The sequence below is a fragment of the Scheffersomyces xylosifermentans genome (genome assembly GCF_036884685.1).
Source record: "Scheffersomyces xylosifermentans strain CBS 12540 chromosome Unknown RJT20scaffold_7, whole genome shotgun sequence".
Lineage (NCBI taxonomy): Eukaryota > Fungi > Ascomycota > Pichiomycetes > Serinales > Debaryomycetaceae > Scheffersomyces > Scheffersomyces xylosifermentans.
Window position 1 is genome coordinate 864,952 of NW_027042945.1, and position 18,467 is coordinate 883,418.

An 18,467-nucleotide genomic window follows, 5' to 3' on the forward strand; every position below is an offset into this window, starting at 1 on the left:
AAGGAGCATGCCACACACTCAGCCATATTGAAAGTAATACCCCTTTTCAATACTCTAGTTGTCTCTAATTATCATATTCTTTATCACACTCAACTCATGGCTTCTCACACACTCTCACTTGAGCTCGTACTACTCTAACTTCTACTCCTCACATCTCATCATGCCTGACATCCATACTTAAGCCCAAATAAGAGAGAAGTTGAAATCAGCCTTGTTTCCCGGTATACAGTGAGCACCCTTTCTCTGTGATGATAAGCCTAGAGCATAGAAATTTGGTAAAATAAAATTCTTCCACAGTTTTCTTCCTTGGACAAGATCTTGCTATACACATTATTACCCTTGTAGAGTTTTCCTGTTGAGTTATTAAGACTTACAATCATAGAACTGAGTAACTTTCACTTCCGTTAATTCATGTCTTCTTCTACGCCGTCAGAAGGAGCCAACCAACAGCCTAACGACTCAGGCCGATTTCGCCATTCTAATGTTTCAAATGACTCCTTCGATCTAGAGCTGACTTGGGATCAGCATTTACAGTCTCCTCCAGGATACAACGAATCCGTGCTAGGTAAGATCCGCTACTTTGTAGTGGATACCATCTACAAGTCTTATATACTGCCGAATGCTGGAATTTCGCTATTGATCCTTTCCCAGTTCTTCAACTCGATCATGGTAACCACCTGTAAACTTCTAGTCACAGATAAAGACTTCAACACACCTATTCACCCACTTCAGATCTTATTCGTCCGTATGGCTATCACTTACATTTGTTGTTTGCTATACATGGTACTCACCCGTTCTGTCCCACATGCTCCTTTTGGACCTAAGGAGTTGAGATGGCTTTTGGCACTTAGAGGATTTGTAGGATTTTTCGGTGTCTTTGGTCTTTATTACTCATTGCAATATTTGAGTCTTTCGGATGCTGTCGCCATCACATTTTTGATTCCCATGGTTACTGGCTTTTTGGCCTGGATTTTGTTGCACGAGAGATACTCTTTGCTTGAAGGTATTTGTTCTATAATATCCTTGGGTGGTGTAATTTTGATTGCAAAGCCACATTTCATTTTTGGAAAGGAGTCAGATAACGAAACTTCATCCGTAGATGAGTCCGTAGAGAGTTCTTCTACGGAGAAGAGACTTTTGGCAACGGGTGTGGGATTAATCGGAGTCTTGGGAGCTTCTTCCGTTTACATCGTCTTGAGAAAGATTGGAAAAGCAGCACACCCATTATTGTCAGTGAGTTATTTTGCATTGACTTGTTGTGTGATTACTTTTGTTGCTATTCTAGTAATCCCATCGTTGCAGTTCGTCTTACCAACAAACTCATACCAATGGGTCTTGTTCTGTCTTATTGGCTTCTCCGGATTTTTCATGCAATTTTCGTTAACAGCAGGTATCCAGAGAGTAAGAGCAGCAAAAGCTTCGTTGATGAGTTATACAAATATGGTATTTGCTCTTATTTGGGATTTGACCATTTGGGGACATTTACCAGGGTTCTTAAGTTTCTTGGGTATCATTTTGATCATTGGTAATGCAGTTATCATTATCAAGTACAAGCCAGGCGATGACGAATCAGGAACTCCTCATAGCGGTGCAAACGATTTGGAAAATGCAGAAGTCAAATACTCCGCTGTGGCTGGAGTTGCAGAAACTATTTCATTGCAAGATTTTGTTATCGAAGATGACGAAGAAGAAGAGGAAGAACGTGTCGATGAAGATGGCAAGGAAGATGAGGCTGAAGATGTTGACAAGAAGCAAAATGTGAGAAGTGTGGAATTGGAAAATGGAAGTGGTAGTGAAGAAGGAGGAAAGAGTGACAGTTAAGCTTCAGTTCCCGGTGAATATAAAAGTTGAATGAGCAATAGCCATGTGAGGTCCCTATTTGGATGCCATGAGCACCTTCCCTTCTTTGGAGATCCTACAACGTTTCCCAAGTGCATTAATTTATAATTCAATTCATTTCTTTAGTTAATCTTTTGAGCATACACTAGACTAATAGCGCGGTTTATATACAATATAGAGAGTTCATTACAAGACCATATCCATGTAGAGAGCCTTTTTATAGTGGTAAATTTTGGATTCGGCGTGTTAAAATAATTCGCGAACACCCATTCTGGAATTAGGCTTATACCGATTATATTCCACCGATCATATTATTCATATTCCGTCCAACCAAGCCAATTCCAGCCTCACCTGATTAAGCTGGATCAAGTTTCCATTGACCTTTAAATCGATATCATTGATTAGGCCGCTGGTTGAATCCGTCAAATCATTCAAATTCCCGATCAATTTTCTGGAATTGTTGAGATTGATGTCGATATACTCCAACTTTAGAAAATCGTTGGTATTAGGATTCGAAGGAAGAGTTCTGATTTGGCTAATCCATTTTACTGAAGAGGAGTTTGATCCGCTAGACTTATGTTTCACAGCTTGCTTCAGTGGACCAGCCGTCGAACTAGAGCCTGATCTGGAGTGAGATAACGGCGTACTTTGGTGGGTCTTGTTGCCGTTGTTATTCAGAGCATTTACCATATAGTAATAAGATCAAGTGACCGCCTATGCTTTTAACGTCAATGTCAAAGAAAGAATTCATTTCGTTTCATATCTTTCCTCTTAACTATGACCGAAATTCGCTAAGTGAAAATGACGGTGTGTGTGCAGTATGTTCCAGGGTCTCTATTATAAGGAGTAGTGGAGTAATGGAGTAATAACTATTAGTGTAATATGATTGTAGCTATATATATTTTAGGTATGTATATTTGTATTGTTCATACTTGACCACTGTATTTCTTTATATGGCTTAATTAAACAACATATAATGCATTTTTCAGTAATATTCAACTATATTCAATTATATGTATGTATTTATTTGCTAGTGCTGCCCCCCATTCTACAACTGTACTGTATCTCTGCACTACAAATTACAAAATCAATGGATTCACAGCCTTTAAGAATTGGGGACAGTTTTTCGCAGCAAAAAAAATAGGCTTTGCTTAATAGTTGAGACTGGTAAAGTATGGAATGAATGGATATGAATGGATATGAATGGATTTATATGAGTGGATGAATGGATTTTAGTATGAATGGATGTATATGCGAGTGTATTTATATTTGATCGTATGTCTCTGATTAATTCTTTTCTCTGCAGATATAATGCTGCTGTAAGCTAAGCATTTTCACAGCTCAACAATTCTCTTACTCAGCTCACCAGTTCCCCAGTGCTACAATTACATATTACGACACAGACCCAGTGCCGTCATGTCTACTTGAAAGATATTCTATCACTTTTTTCAAACTTTAGTTCTATTGCAAAATAAATAGCTCACGCTCGTCTAGAGCATGCCATAAACAATCCTGTCGTGTTTCCAGGCCTTATCGATATCAAGAGGAAGATCCTCTTCTGTTAAACTTTCATTATCGATTTCCCAGTTCTTGTCAAGCTCACTGTATAAGCGAGAAAGTGGGCCAGGATACCATCTTCCACCGGTAAAGTTAAACCACCCCAAATGACCACCTATGGTGGTGGTGATCAAGTTGGTGTATGGATTTAACTTCACTTCGCCGACTGGCAAAGATCTGTAACCAGTGATTGGATCATCCAAGGAACTAAGAATGATAACGGGTACACGAACCTTTAATAATCTTTGTACAGGAGAAGCATGCCTGTAATACTCTTCTGCGTTGTTGAGACCAAACAACTTGGAAGTGAAGACATCATCAAATTGCTTCAATCTCAGAATTTCATAATTGGTAGGGTTCTTTTTGTATTCGCTCACGATAGTGTCGAATTGCAAGTGGCTATCGTAGTGTTGGTTTAACAAACGAAGCAAGTTTTGGCACATTGTTGGTGAGTAAATGTTGTGGCCAATGATACTCTCACGGAGGTGGTGTGCGCTATCTGGGAAATCCCATGGTGTACCAACAACAGTGGCTCCTTTAATACCAGAGTACACTGAACTACCTTCCTGACCTAAGTAATTGGCAAGAATAGCACCTCCAAGGGAGAATCCAATTAAATAGATACGCTTGTTTGGCCAGTTAGGTCTAATATGCTCGTTAATAAGATAACGCAAATCGTTAGTCCAAAGACCACTGTACAACTGTGGCGACGTGATAGAATGCTTAGCACAACCACGAGAATTCAATACCATGGCATCAAAATTGTAAGGGTCCTCCGAAATGGTTGCCAAAAAAGCTCTTATGTAAGATTCGTACGAACCACCAGATAAACCATGCAAAGCGATGAGAAGTGGTTTCGAATCATCAGCCAAGATGCCATGCTCAAGAGATGGGTCTAAGTATTCAGTTCTTGGAGGTAAGTCAGCGATTTGAGACTCCGGTCTAAACTTCTCGTGATCTGGATCAGGGAAGAAAGACTTTGGCTGGACATAATCCAAGGCGACGGTCGACTCTCCATCCCATCTATCGTATTTGATCTTGTCTCCTCCAACAGTGTAGGTCTTGTTCTCAATAGTCAAAATGCGCCTTTTATAGTACACATGATCCACTGACTCGAAATTATTGATAGCGGTGTAAGCAGTTTGCAAATGACCAGAACAGAGTAAGGGGTTCACGTAGAAAGACGAGCCCTTGGCAAATTCTGGAGCTGCCTTGTTGATAATTTCATTAAGAGTCGAGCTTTCACCGGTAGTTTTAGATTTGAACTTTATGGCCTTATCCGGAAGATGGTTGTCTATCGTCGATTTTAACCAGTTTACAGTTACCATTTTACTTGTAGAATAGTACCGAATGGGTCCCAGGGTGATATGAGCGAGTTTACGAATCTTGAGATGAGGAATATCGAATATTAACTCAAATAGAAGAGTATACCTAGAAATTGCATCGGTCAAACATCCTCGGCAGAGTCTTGTGATCGGAGTTGATGAGGGTGTGTGCAGGCTGGTTGGAGCCGGGTAGAAGAGGGAAACTGGGTGGCGTATGATAAAGAGGGCCCAAAGGTTGAAGAGTTGAAGGAATCAGAAGAAGTGAGTGAAAAAACAACATTTATTTGACATTTCTGGCAAGTTTTAGATGGGGATTTGCAGTGTGGTAGGAGAGAACTAGCCAGTGCTGCTATTGTCGTATTGTATTGTATTATATTTTTAGAGTGCGAGGTTGCAAAATGGTAGATGAATGTGCCAAAATGAGCTGCCTCTGGAACTGAGATTAGCTTTTTGTTCTGAAGGAAAAGGAGAAAGAGGGAGAAAGAAGGAGAGAGACGATCAGGCTGGGCTGCAAATGGCGGAAATGACGATTTGTTCAACGTAGAGCAATGTAATCCGGAGAATAGGCATTAATCCATGGTGGGGGGGGGGGAAGAATGATAAGTAAAATATGAAAGTATACTGTACTGTATTGTGACGGTATACAGTTGTAAAAGTCAACCGTAGAATCAGTCGTACAGGTCAAATTGAATATGGTTGCTATCGTATCAGAAGTATGGTTTGCTGCGAGTTGGTATTTCTGCCGTTACTAAGATATGGGTGTGATTCCGGGTAGTCGCATTGCTTTCTTATGCTGCGCCCAGTGCCAAGGGTGGTAGGGAGGGCGTACATTGCGTTTTATTCAATTGTTTATGAATAGGAATATGGATACAGCATGTAGATTCACATGTAGTGGGCTTGGGTCAATAACTTGTCAAATTGCTTCTATTTCTTGATTCTATTTCTAGTCGGCTGCAACCTGCCAGTTGTAATCTGCGACTAGGTGTGGTACCAGCCCTGCAACCAGCTCCTTTACAAGGTTAACAAGCGGAAGTTAAAAAATACACTATCTCCGAACAACATAAATGTATAGTCAAGCCAAAGTAATACCAAATAGTGATAAGTAAAAATCAGTGAGTTCAGCACACCTCAATTCTCACATCTCACCACTCTACTAATACATAGAAGAAAACCCAACCCAAATCTAATCTAATCTGACTCACACAGACCCAGCATCCTTTATATTTGCTCACCCACTCACAGTTCTCACTCACAACTCTCCTTATATCCCATCCCATCCCATTCCACTCCACTCCACTCTCCCCGGAACGGACATCTTTTCCCTCACCTCACTCTCTCTCACAATTCACTGCCAACAATATCCAGTAGCCCAGTAGCCCAGTAACCCACTCACTCACACCAAACACTCACCCACATCATACACTCCCCACAGTAGACTTCCCTTTCCATCGAAAAGTCATCCTTTTTAAGCTCTCTCTCTTCCCAGCCTTCCTAACCTTCCCACAACATACACTCCCCGTGATAAGATTGCCACTTTCCTTCCCCTAACCGCTTAACTATGAGAAGGTCAGAGAATGAGAATGAGTAACAGTTTCTTTTCTGGTGGATTGGATTTTTGTTTCCTTCATTTCATTGTTCTTTCTTCTTTCTCGTTTGGTTGTGTTCTTCTTATCATAGTAGGATTAAATACTGTTGATTGATCAAAGTCTCACGTCCAAAGTCTGCTTTTTTTGCAATTCATTGCTGCTTTTCCCTTCGTACTCTCGTCTTCTCCACAGTTTAATCCAAAAACTCACATCGCTCCTCTGCCGCCATGCAATTCTCCATCTCGGTCCTCGCCACTATTGCAACTGCTTTGCTAGCTCTCCCCGTTGATGCCGCCAAACACTCGGCCAAATTGAAGAAGGTGTCTGTCGATGAAACCCTCAACGCCAACACCTTCAAGGAGTACACTGGCGCTCTTGCTAACAAGTATGTTGCCATGTTCAACGCCGCCACCACCAGTAACGTAGCCGCCCAGCAATTCTTGAGCGGTAATGCTGCTAATGTTGCCCAGGTTCCATTCGTTTCTCCAGAATCTGGCTCCCATGAGGCCCCCTTGACCAACTACTTGAATGCTCAATACTTCACCGAAATCTCGTTGGGTACTCCGGCTCAAAACTTCAAGGTCATTTTGGACACTGGTTCGTCTAACTTGTGGGTCCCATCGCAAGAGTGTTCGTCATTGGCTTGTTTCCTTCACACCAAGTACGACCACGACGCCTCGTCCTCTTACAAGGCCAATGGCTCTGAATTCTCCATCCAATACGGTAGTGGTGCCATGGAGGGTTACGTATCTCAAGACACCTTGATTATCGGTGACTTGGTCATTCCAAAGCAAGACTTTGCTGAAGCCACCTCCGAACCAGGTCTTGCCTTTGCTTTCGGTAAGTTCGATGGTATCCTCGGTTTGGCTTACGACACTATCTCAGTGAATAAGATTGTTCCTCCTATCTACAATGCCATTAACCTGGGTTTGTTGGACAAGCCACAATTCGCTTTCTACTTGGGAGACACAAACAAGGATGAGAACGACGGTGGTCTTGCTACTTTCGGTGGCTATGAAGAAGATGCTTTCACTGGAAAGATCACTTGGTTGCCAGTCAGAAGAAAGGCTTACTGGGAAGTCTCCTTTGAGGGAATTGGCTTAGGTGATGAGTTCGCTGAGTTACACAACACTGGTGCTGCTATTGACACTGGTACTTCCCTTATCACCTTGCCATCATCTTTGGCTGAGATTATTAACGCCAAGATTGGTGCCACTAAGTCTTGGTCTGGACAATACCAGGTTGAGTGTGAGAAGAGAGACACTTTACCAGACTTGACCTTGAACTTTGCTGGTTACAACTTCACTTTGAGTGCCTACGACTACATCTTGGAGGTTGGTGGATCTTGTATCTCTGTCTTCACCCCAATGGACTTCCCACAACCTATTGGTGACTTGGCCATTGTTGGTGACGCTTTCTTGAGAAGATACTACTCCATCTACGACTTGAAGAAGGACGCCGTTGGATTGGCCAAGGCTAAGTAAAGGTCATGAATTTGTGAGTTTAGCGGCCAAAGCTCGCTATTCAACTTTCTTTCCTAAGTAATAATATATCGTCAAGTTTTTTGTTTTTCTTCTGATACTTCATATCACCAAAAATTCGTCAAAAATTTAATATCTATTAGATTCCTTTCAAAAGTTTATCATTTGTAGTGTAAAGAGCATATGAAGTCACGAAAGACTGAGAGTCTATCGCAAGTAAAACATTTTCTTGACTCTCCAATTCTCTATCAGAAAGGTTTTACTCTGCTGGTCAAATACCAATCTCAAACATAAAGCTTAATTTATATTCCATAAGTCACCTGCTCGACCATACCCGATGCTTCGTCTGGGGTAATCTCTATACTGTCCATATAGATAAGCCACAGAGCGAGGTATGTGCAGGTCATAGTATCAATGGAGAGAAGAGATAACGATTAGATTAAAGAGTTAATGTTTAGTGTTTCTTTGACAACACTTGATGATGTACATAATACTACTAACAACTCCTCTAAAAGCCTTGAGTAATTAGTCGTGGTGATTCTGTGCAGATAGGCCATCTTGTACATCTCCAATTATTACTCTTCATGGGTAGCAATTTTAGTCACATGATTCACCACAAAAAATGGCTGGCTAAATTTTGCAGCAATAGCCAGCCATTTTTATTGCAGCAAGATGAATTGGGCCATTGTAATATGTACGATGACTTTATGTTCTGTAAATTCTGTATTTTAGATGAATCAGAATGTTGAAAATTGCCTCGATTCTTTTTTGATCCACAATCACGTCTAAAATTGACTGTTTCAGCTGCTATTCTTACTTGATCTGTTACAGTCTTCCCCTCTAGTAAAGCAATAAAACCACAAGCATTCCCATACCAGATTTAAATGGAGGAAACAACAACTCCACCAGAAAGTATCAAACAAATTTCCCAAAAACTCTCAGATTCTGAAATCAGCAACATGAGTGCTGAAAATAAGGCTGCAGCACTCAACTGGCTTGAGGTCCAATCTACATCAACAACTTCTTTACCCATTTCCTTTCCCTTTCACTACATGACAGATCACACCAACTCCTTGGACACATTCAGCTTATTTAATAGACTCGATGAAGAGCCCGGTCCCAAATACTCGAACACGTCCCATTTGAAGAGCACAGATGTATCACCCGTTAAATTGCAGATCACCGAGGACATCTTTAACGATGAGCCCAAGCCTATAAAAGGTACCAAAGGGAATCACAAACAAAATCATTCTAATACAAAAGGACGTAAGGGATCTTACAGCACAGGGACTATTTCATCCAATGAGCAATTATTCAACCAAGTTCCCAAAAGATTCTCCCAATTCATATTAGACCAACAGAATCCTCACATGGCACAGAGATTAGACAACCTTTCCGTTATATCACCTTCTTTTTATAGTGTGAATAATCCCGGAAGAGATTTATCAAATAAAGGAAGAGATTCCAGCAAATACAGACCAAGACCTGCTAAGAGTATTACTAGCTTCGGTCAGCCATTCACATTATCCAGACAAGATTCTATCTCTGTTGAATCACAAGCCACTATTTTCTCTACTAGAGACGAACTGCAAATACTACTACAAGGACCTCAAGTGCCTCTCAGACCAAGAAACAGATTCGGATTCCGAAGAACAAGAACCCGAAACTCCAAGATGAAGGTGGAAGTATATTCACAGACTTCTTCATCATTGGAAAGAAGCAATGCTATCAGAGATTCCAAAGGAAGTGTCTTCTACAGAATGAAACTCAGACTCAAGAAATTGTTATCAAAGCTCAAATTCTTTAAATTCCACAACTTTACAGCTTCTTCCAAGAGAACTGGAAGTATACGGAGAAGAAAGACAAAGACCTTAAGAAGAAAGTTTAGAACAGACCCAAAGAACCAAAGTGTAAGAAGGGCCATGACACAGAGAAAGTTACAGATTTCGGCTCCACAGCTGAACCCAGATCTTGGACGTGGTCAGGCGGAGAGGGTACATGCTTTAGATGACAATTTGAAGTACTTAGCAGGGGCCCCAGCTGGGAATATGAACTTTATACCTCCAGTAGCTCCAAATGAAGGAAAAATAGGTCATTTGGAAGCTTACATAGGAGAGCAACAAACAGAGTATATAAAAGATCTTTATCCAAGGGCACAGTCAATTTACGGGACCAACCCAATAGCTTCAACTTCAAAGCAATATGCTGAACCGACTCTTCCTGAATTCAGAAGAGATGAACCTGCCGAATATCCAATAAGTGAAACTGAAGAGAGTGAAGCACCCCCACCCCCTCCACACCTTGTTGCTAAGACCGTTCCTACAAGTAAAGAGCATGAACCAGTATTGCCACAGCATGAAGTCATAGATCTCTGGAGATCTTATTTGGGTCAAGTCCTCGCCAAGAGAATACAGCTTCGACAAGAGATTGACATGTTCCGTAGTTTCATGATCAGTAGAGAGGACCGCAAGGCATTCGATAACCAGGAATATGAAGAGCTTGAGACAGTTGCCGCTGACACTATGGAGACTAGCTCGGCCGCTCCTCTTTCATCAGAGGTGGCTTCTGTGAAGGTGAGTATGAGCGAGTTTACCAGTGAAACTCTTAGCAGAAGAAGTATATTACTGTCCAGCATCATGCAATCACGTACTAGCCACGAAAATGATGATATTGAAGATGATCTCACTTCGGTTGCAACAAGTCAAATCAGAGATTCAGAATCTGACGAATTTGTCGACGAAGACGCAGAAGAGTTTCATAAGAAAGTTCTTAACAGAAGGTCCATTCTTGGAGATATGTTGGAATACGATTCGGATGGAGATCTGGTTGCGTCGTCGTCTGTATACTCTGGCCCTTCAGTCGGAGCATCACAGTTATCAAGAGATCTCATGTCTAAGAGAAGCAGTAGTACATATGCCCATTCCGAAATACTCTCCAAGACTTATGGTACTATACTGAGGAGGAACACTGTTAAGTTCGAAAGACGGCTCTCGGAAACTCTGACTCAAGGAACAATTCCACGTTCCAGTGGCATTCAACATTCTCTCCATGATCTTTCGTTTCTGGAAGAGTAATGATTTGCATTAGTGTAGCATTTTATGGTAAAAAGATAGAGAAAATTTAATTTAATGAATACATATATCACAAGAGACATAGAGCTTTCCAAAACGAATGTAATAGGTAAGTGGACTAAATATTTTGCAATTTTTCGCAGCCATTGAACATTCTCATGAGCGTTGGTAAGAATTCAGCATCTTTCTATATCTTTCATCTCGGCTTTATTCTCTACGACTTCTACACTGTTGTTTAACAATACAGCATTTATAAACATATATACAAGAGAAGTAACAAAAAAGAGCCGGTATATACACCTAATCAGCCCTTCGGGTCATAAATACAAAGAAGTCCGCTAATGGCTAGTTTAGTTCTTTGGTTCCTCGGAGTTCTCAGATTCGTTGTTCTTGTACAACTTCTCGAAAACCTTTAAGGATTCGTTTTGCAACTCCTCGGTCTTAGTCTTCAACTCAGCAGGGTCGACTTCCTCACCGGCTTGAGCCTTGACAACGATCTCTCTCAAGGCAGCGACTTGCTCTCTGACCTTGTCGGCATCAGCAGTGTCTAACTTCTCCTTGAACTCGTTCAAAGAGTTCTCGGTGTCGTTACATAATTGGTCGGCTCTGTTGGCGCTTTCGATGGCTTCTCTTCTGGCCTTGTCAGACTCAGCGAACTTCTCAGCGTCGTTAACCATCTTCTCGATTTCAGCATCAGACAAACCGGAGGAACCAGCAACAGTGATAGAGGCGTCCTTGTTAGAAGCCTTATCTCTGGCAGAGACCTTGATGATACCATCAGTGTCAATGTCGAAAGTGACCTCAATTTGAGGAACACCCTTTGGAGCTGGTGGAATACCAGACAAGGTGAAGTTACCAATCAACTTGTTGTCTCTGGTTAATTCTCTTTCACCTTGGAAGACTCTGATTTCGACAGAGGTCTGACCAGCAGAAGCAGTAGAGAAGATCTGGGACTTCTTAGCTGGAATGGTAGTGTTTCTGGAGATTAAACGAGCGAAAACACCTCCCATGGTCTCAATACCGAGAGACAATGGGGTGACGTCCAAAAGGACAACGTCGGTGACTTCACCGGCAAGGATACCACCTTGAATGGCAGCACCCATAGCAACAGCCTCATCAGGGTTGACAGCCTTGGATGGCTCCTTACCGAAGATGGACTTGACGGTCTCGATGACCTTTGGCATTCTGGACATACCACCAACGAGGATAACCTCGGAGATGTCAGAAGTGGATAAACCGGCATCCTTGAGGGCCTTCTTACATGGGTCAATAGTCTTCTTGATAAGTGGGTCGACTAAGGATTCGAATTGGGATCTGGAGATCTTTTGGTTGATGTGCTTTGGACCGGAAGCGTCAGCAGTGATGAAAGGTAAGTTAATTTCGGTAGAGACGGTGGAAGAAAGTTCAATCTTGGCCTTTTCAGCGGCTTCTCTGATTCTTTGGATGGCCATTCTGTCCTTTTCTAAGTCGATACCAGACTCCTTCTTGAAGGTCTCGACAATGTTTCTGACGACTGCAATGTCGAAATCCTCACCACCCAAGTGGGTGTCACCGTTAGTAGACTTGACTTCGAAGACACCGGCACCGATGTCCAAGATGGAGATATCGAAAGTACCACCACCGAGATCGAAGACGGCAACGACTTCACCATCGTTCTTCTCCAAACCGTAAGCTAAAGCAGCGGCGGTTGGCTCGTTGACAACTCTCAAGACGTTAAGACCGACGATCTTACCGGCATCCTTGGTAGCTTGTCTTTGGGCGTCGTTGAAGTAAGCTGGACAGGTAACAACGGCGTTCTTGACGGTCTTACCGAGGTTGGCCTCGGCGGTTTCCTTCATCTTGTTAAGGACGAAACCACCAATTTGTTGTGGGGAGTATCTCTCGCCACGGGCCTCGATCCAGGCATCACCGTTTTCGTGCTTGACGATCTTGTATGGAACTTGGTTCAAGTCTCTTTGGACTTCCTTGTCCTCAAAACGACGACCAATCAAACGCTTGGTAGCGAAAAGAGTGTTTTCTGGGTTGACGACGGCTTGTCTCTTGGCTGGAATACCAACTAATCTCTCACCTTCCTTGGTGAAGGCGACAATGGATGGGGTAGTTCTGCCACCTTCCGAGTTTTCGATGATCTTAGGCACCTTACCTTCCATGATGGCCACGGCGGAGTTGGTAGTACCCAAATCAATACCGATGACAGGACCATTGGGGGCACCGCCGGCAGCGGTGGAGTTGGCACGGACTGCGAGGGCGGCTGGGAAGCGCTGGATGGACTTGAGGGAGTTTCTGGCAGCTAACATCGTGGTGTTGGTGCAGCAGGGGTGAATGATGGAGTGGTACAACTGTAACCTGAAAAATTCGGTGGACGGCGGCTGATTATATAGCAGTTGAGAAAATTTTAGGGTGAGCGGGTGTTACCCGGCGGTGTACACAGAAGGTTCGAGAACGGTGAGAGCAAAAGAAAAGAGTAGAGGGAAGGAAAGAGTGAGTGAGGAAAGAGTGAGTGAGAAATTAGTGAGAGAGTGAGAAGAGTGCGACTGAGTGTGAGAGATAGAGAGAGGGAAAAAAGAAAGTGAGTGATGATTTGGAGAGGAAGTGTGACCAGTGTGGAGGATGATGGTAGCGCATAGAAGATTGATGAGAGTGATGGGCGTGATGGGGGTATATGGTTGCGAGAAATGATGTTGGGAGTTAGTTGCTGGTGTCGCGTATGAGTCTATGTATGCATGTATGAATGAATGAATGTATGTATGTATATAAGTGTGTTAGTTATGTAAGTAAGTACGTAGCTATGTAAGTATTTAAGTATTTAAGTGTGTAACTGTGAAGTATGTATATATGTAAGTAAGTAAGTAAGTAAGTAAGTATGTATGTATGTATGTATGTATGTATGTAACTAACTAGCTATCTATATATGTATTCGTGTACATATTTTACATTTTATAGAGAGTGTCATGAACTCATACCGTATCTTCATTAATGCTCAAGGCTACATCGAAAATTGCTACTGCTTGCACCAGTGAAGCTTTATTGGGTTTGGGTATAAACGAGATATATGGAAGCACTGGAATTATGACAATACATATCTGCTGTAAAAAAGAGAATCGAGTTGAGATAATGGGACTTCCAATACATAGAAAAATATAGACCAATAAAATCACTCACTCAGCTATCTACCGGTTACAATATAATAAGAAGTGGCAAGGTCCGGGATAACAAGTGGCAAGGACAGAGTAAATCTTCACTTGAAGCATTTTCTTCTTTCGTCTAGTTTCCTCCCCAAGAGATGCCTACACGCCAGCAAATACTTACAAATTTCATCCAAAATTCAGAAATAGGGCAACATCCAAAACTTCCTAAAGGAGACGCTCAATAACTGGTCAATACTACAGGAGGCCACAACTTCATTCATTCTTTCTTTCCATCCAATTGATGTCTACAATTGCTGCAACTTCCCGCTTTCCGCATCGGACATTCATCGGAGGTAAAGTCACGTGAGCATGATTAGCGAGGTTGACCGGATTTATACCCTTACATACTAAGGAATGGAGTATAGTACTAAGAATGATATGTACATACATACATAGGTAGAGAAAAAAAAGTATACGAGATTTAATAATTAGAATTTATTTATTTATTAAGATAGGTAACTCAAGGTAAGTATAATACTCAATAAGTCTTTTAATATCCCCTGTTAGTCAATTAGTTAATTTCATTTGATTACAATAATTCTTCTAATGCTCCTATTTTAGTTGCAGTCTAATTGTAGCTCCTGTAATGATAACATTTCTCCTATAAATTTTATAAATAAGGGAGTAACTACATTAGCAAAAAACTGATATTACTGCCAAAAAATGTGTATTAATCCTTGGAAATAATGAACTAAATATTATGATATCTATTATACAATATCCCTCCTATAATAATAGATAATCCAGGAGATACGAATCCATGTGCTATAGATAATACTAGACTTCCTGATATACCTGTTATAGATTTACATAATATGCCTAATTTAACTACACCCATGTGAAAAGATCTGTCAAAAGAAAATATATATGGAAATACCGGCCTAGTTTTGTTCTCAAGCAACATTTATTTCGGATAAAGCTTATTTATTCAATCATCGTCAATCAGCTAAAGTAGTTTACATCTATTATACAAAAATTTCGTAGAAATACATGGGCAGATTCGTTTTAAACTGCAAAGCCATATGGGCTTCTGCCTCGTCTGCCTCATTTCGCATCCAGCTGACAATGTCTCCACCATCGCAGGTCGCTTGGAACCCTAATCTGACATTGTCGTTTCCTAGTACATTATCTCTTTTATGTCAAGTCTTGTTCTTCTTTTCCTAAGTCAATAAGTCGCTGGGCAAATTTCCATTCATAACCCAAGTCAACGACTTCTCGCCACGGAACTCCTCAATATACCGTATAATCTCATCCTCGGCCTTACCGTACTTGATCATACCTCTGTCAATAGCATCACATAACTTCTTACGTCTTTGGTATCTCTTGGATTCCTTTGAACGGGAGTCCCCTCTCCATTCGTGCTTACCGTACTTAGCATCCATTTCACACAAAGCAGGTTGCCCTCTGAAACCCTTAGTGAACTCGTCGTAGATTTCCTTAACCGACATCGGATTGTGCAAGAAATCGACCGTGATCTTAGGCTTTTTACTCAGGCTTGAAGAAGTACCCGAGCCTGTTCTTGTCTCCACAAACTGGCCAACATTGGCATTACTGTCAGCAGAATGGTCGAGCTTGCGCTTGTTTGAGGCGTAAGTCTTCTTTCTCGACTTTTCGGGCTGCTGGTGCTGGTGTTGAGCTTGAGCCTGAGCTTGGACCGCGGCAGCCGCAACAGCAACTTGGTGGAGGGCTGGATCCATATTGGTGTCTAATTGAACAGCATGGGCGGCAATGTCGTGAGTAGGCAACTGGTCTACCTGCTGCTGGACCTGTTCCTGTACATCGTTTACCTGCTCGTTATCGTGTTCCAAGACGTGAGCTTGAACTGCTTGCAAAGAGTTGATCATAGCATCTTGGTTCTTGTTCTCGATGAAGTCTGTTATCACGTTGGCCAATTTATCGATTTTGGCATTCTGGAAGTCCACAAGTTGTCTCAAGTACGCGATCTCGTGGTTCAACCCGGCCAATTTGTCGTTTTCGATCTTACTGATCGAGTCGTTGATACGGTCAAAACTTTGCTGGATGTAATTGCCTGACAACCCGTTATGGTTGTCGGAGTTGTTGTTGCCCGAGCGGGTCAACCCGCTGGTGGCCGCTATCGAATCATCGATCTTGCTGTTCTGGCTGATTTCCTCGCTCTCCATGGTGATGTCTGATTGTTACCCGCTGTAGGTTATTGCAAAATGTCGGCCTCACTTCTGTTAATGGTGTTGTTTGTAAACATATGTTGGAAGGAGACTTTTTTCTGAACACTGGAAAGGGAGAGGGAGGTCGTGTGAAGGACAGGGGAGGAGGAGGAGAGGACGAAGAAGAGAGAGAGCCAGCAGTGGGCAGATGATACAGTAGATACAGTAGGCAGTCAGTGCGACAGTGCGAAAGTGCGAAGTGCGAAAGTGCGAAGTGCGAAAGTGCGAAGTGCGAAAGTGCATAAGGAGTGAGGTACACAGACTGCGTGTGGTGGACTGAGTGAGTGAGTGAGTGAGGCAATAGTTATTAGCTTGCGTGAAATAGAGTGAGGATGCTGCGACACTGTCAAAGGTGGATAACTATAAAATGATACTATGTCACGTGATTTTATGATCTGTGGGTTAGACAAGTTAAATGATGGGGTCTTATATTGGGTATTTATACCGTAGGAAGGGGTTTTTCCAGTCGAATCCCAATTAGAGGAGTCCTTGATTCCTTTTACCCTCTTCAAATAGTCAATTCTATGGATTTACAACATTTTGCATTGGCCTTTGTATGAATGTCAAGACATGGAGAAATAGCCCGAGTTAACGATCTGCATATAAGATAGAATATATTATTGGTAGCGCAGATACATTTGCTAACACTATAAGAGTGCACATACGAAGTTATATAGGTATAGGTCAGAGCAGCACATAGTGGAGTATGGATGGATGGTTAGAAGTGGTTGGAAAGGTTGGACAAGGTCTCAAGAGATACAGGCATAGAGATAAATAGGAATGATAGTTTGAGGTTAATAGAATTACTTGTTAATTACTTAATTGTATTTTGTTCTCCTAAAGATACTGTCTATTCAATATTCATGCTTTAGTAATGGGTGCAATATATTGTATGGTCATATCAATGGCTCATACAATGATGTTCTATATGCATTAAATTATCTATATATTCTATTTTAATTTTGTCATACTCTTTATACATCGGCTTTCTAGTCATTTCTCCACCTCTGCTAAATACGACCCAAAATCTGACTTTACTTCTCAAAATCTCTAAGGTTGCAAATTTCAACACTTATAAGTAAATTCATTCATAATAAACAGATCTAAGTATTTTATTAATATACTAAGAAGACCCTATGAGAATGATAGTAAGCATTCGCTTCTGAGAACAGAAATCGTTTACCTCTCTCTCTGGGTTCGCCTGGCACACCTACTCTTCTCCAAATTCTGTTGAAAAAAACTGGTCGTAGTCAAGTTCACCTGTAACCTTGGGTCCCATCAACGCAAGCATTCCAACGCAGTAACCCGTGGAATTTATATATATCACTCGGCAACTTCCTTCATTGCCAAAGAATTTCTTGGTAGCTTGAGATATCTGACTCAAGTTCAGGCTCTTCGGTAAGAAGAGTCCAATGTTTTCTGTATATTGTAAACACTGTTGAATCAATCTCTCTATGGGAAAAGGTTCCATTGTATGTAAGTCAAACTCCTGTCCCTTTTTGGTGTATGCTGGACCACCCCAAGGTGGTGATGAAAATATGAAATCAAACGTCTTCTGAGGATATTCGGGGTTTCGTAATTCCATAGGAATCCAATCTTGTTTTACTGATCCGTTATCATTAACCTTGCTCATTTCGTTCCAGTCCCCAACTACCGTGAATATGTTCTCACCAACTCCATATATTTGTGCATTATGTTCAGTACACTGGACATTCGTTGGGTTGATGTCTATTCCTATCGTTGATTTAAAGTACTTAGCAAATTGAATCGTGTTTCCTCCTCCACCACAACAGAGGTCCACAGCACATTTTGCTTCGGGAATTAAATACGAGAATAGTCTTGCTACAAAGATCGCTATAGACTCAGGAGTGACTGAATACCATAATTCCGATGTCATATATATGCCCTCATCAAATTTGCTGAAGAGTCTATATCTCTTTTTCCAGAATTTCTTACATTCATCTGGAAGTGTAGTGTAATTATGCATCAAGAGTTCATCATCAGCGCTAATCTCGAATTCGGAATCCAGCGCCTCTATGGACGTTGGCTTCTCATTAGGATTTTGAACAGATGGACTCTCACTAAGTTCATAAGTAGCATCCTGTTCCTCGAGTAGTTCTGTTTGAGTAGAAATTTTGGGTACCTTTTTAGATGTTATAACATCCACATCGTCTTCATTTAGCTTTCTTTTTCCATTATTTGCTTCTATTATTCGTGACTCTTCATCTTCCTCAAAT

The 18,467-nt window shown here is 41.6% G+C and overlaps 8 protein-coding genes across 8 annotated transcripts; 3 read left to right on the forward strand and 5 right to left on the reverse strand. All coding sequences in view use genetic code 12, as the record gives it.

Moving 5' to 3' along the window:
• Positions 1-315: 315 nt before the first annotated feature.
• RJT20DRAFT_130579 (uncharacterized protein) lies at positions 316-2,019 on the forward strand. Its single transcript, XM_064917778.1, has one exon. It carries the CDS (start codon positions 412-414, stop codon positions 1,819-1,821), a length of 1,410 nt encoding a protein of 469 aa, XP_064772537.1. The 5' UTR covers positions 316-411; the 3' UTR covers positions 1,822-2,019.
• On the reverse strand, positions 2,020-2,877 carry RJT20DRAFT_130580 (uncharacterized protein). The gene has a single exon (XM_064917779.1). It carries the CDS (start codon positions 2,527-2,529, stop codon positions 2,155-2,157), a length of 375 nt encoding a protein of 124 aa, XP_064772538.1. The 5' UTR covers positions 2,530-2,877; the 3' UTR covers positions 2,020-2,154.
• A 279-nt stretch (positions 2,878-3,156) lies between these two features.
• RJT20DRAFT_58603 (putative carboxylic ester hydrolase) lies at positions 3,157-4,992 on the reverse strand. Its single transcript, XM_064920849.1, has one exon. It carries the CDS (start codon positions 4,722-4,724, stop codon positions 3,330-3,332), a length of 1,395 nt encoding a protein of 464 aa, XP_064772539.1. The 5' UTR covers positions 4,725-4,992; the 3' UTR covers positions 3,157-3,329.
• Positions 4,993-6,534: 1,542 nt separating this feature from the next.
• APR1 (proteinase A) lies at positions 6,535-7,791 on the forward strand (the record flags this gene model as incomplete). The annotated part of the gene is made up of 1 exon (XM_064918510.1): positions 6,535-7,791. The coding sequence occupies one exon, from the start codon at positions 6,535-6,537 to the stop codon at positions 7,789-7,791; it is 1,257 nt and encodes a 418-aa protein (XP_064772540.1).
• A 721-nt stretch (positions 7,792-8,512) lies between these two features.
• RJT20DRAFT_130582 (uncharacterized protein) lies at positions 8,513-11,028 on the forward strand. The gene has a single exon (XM_064917780.1). It carries the CDS (start codon positions 8,673-8,675, stop codon positions 10,860-10,862), a length of 2,190 nt encoding a protein of 729 aa, XP_064772541.1. The 5' UTR covers positions 8,513-8,672; the 3' UTR covers positions 10,863-11,028.
• On the reverse strand, positions 11,029-13,346 carry SSC1 (Hsp70 family ATPase). Its single transcript, XM_064917781.1, has one exon. The coding sequence runs from the start codon at positions 13,154-13,156 to the stop codon at positions 11,210-11,212; it is 1,947 nt and encodes a 648-aa protein (XP_064772542.1). The 5' UTR covers positions 13,157-13,346; the 3' UTR covers positions 11,029-11,209.
• Positions 13,347-15,207: 1,861 nt separating this feature from the next.
• Positions 15,208-16,188, reverse strand: RJT20DRAFT_319 (uncharacterized protein; the record flags this gene model as incomplete). The annotated part of the gene is made up of 1 exon (XM_064919692.1): positions 15,208-16,188. The coding sequence occupies one exon, from the start codon at positions 16,186-16,188 to the stop codon at positions 15,208-15,210; it is 981 nt and encodes a 326-aa protein (XP_064772543.1).
• Positions 16,189-17,440: 1,252 nt separating this feature from the next.
• Positions 17,441-18,217, reverse strand: RJT20DRAFT_99811 (RNA methyltransferase; the record flags this gene model as incomplete). Its single annotated transcript, XM_064921780.1, has 2 exons — positions 17,441-17,785; positions 17,837-18,217. The coding sequence occupies 2 exons, from the start codon at positions 18,215-18,217 to the stop codon at positions 17,441-17,443; spliced, it is 726 nt and encodes a 241-aa protein (XP_064772544.1).
• Between the last annotated feature and the right edge of the window lie 250 nt (positions 18,218-18,467).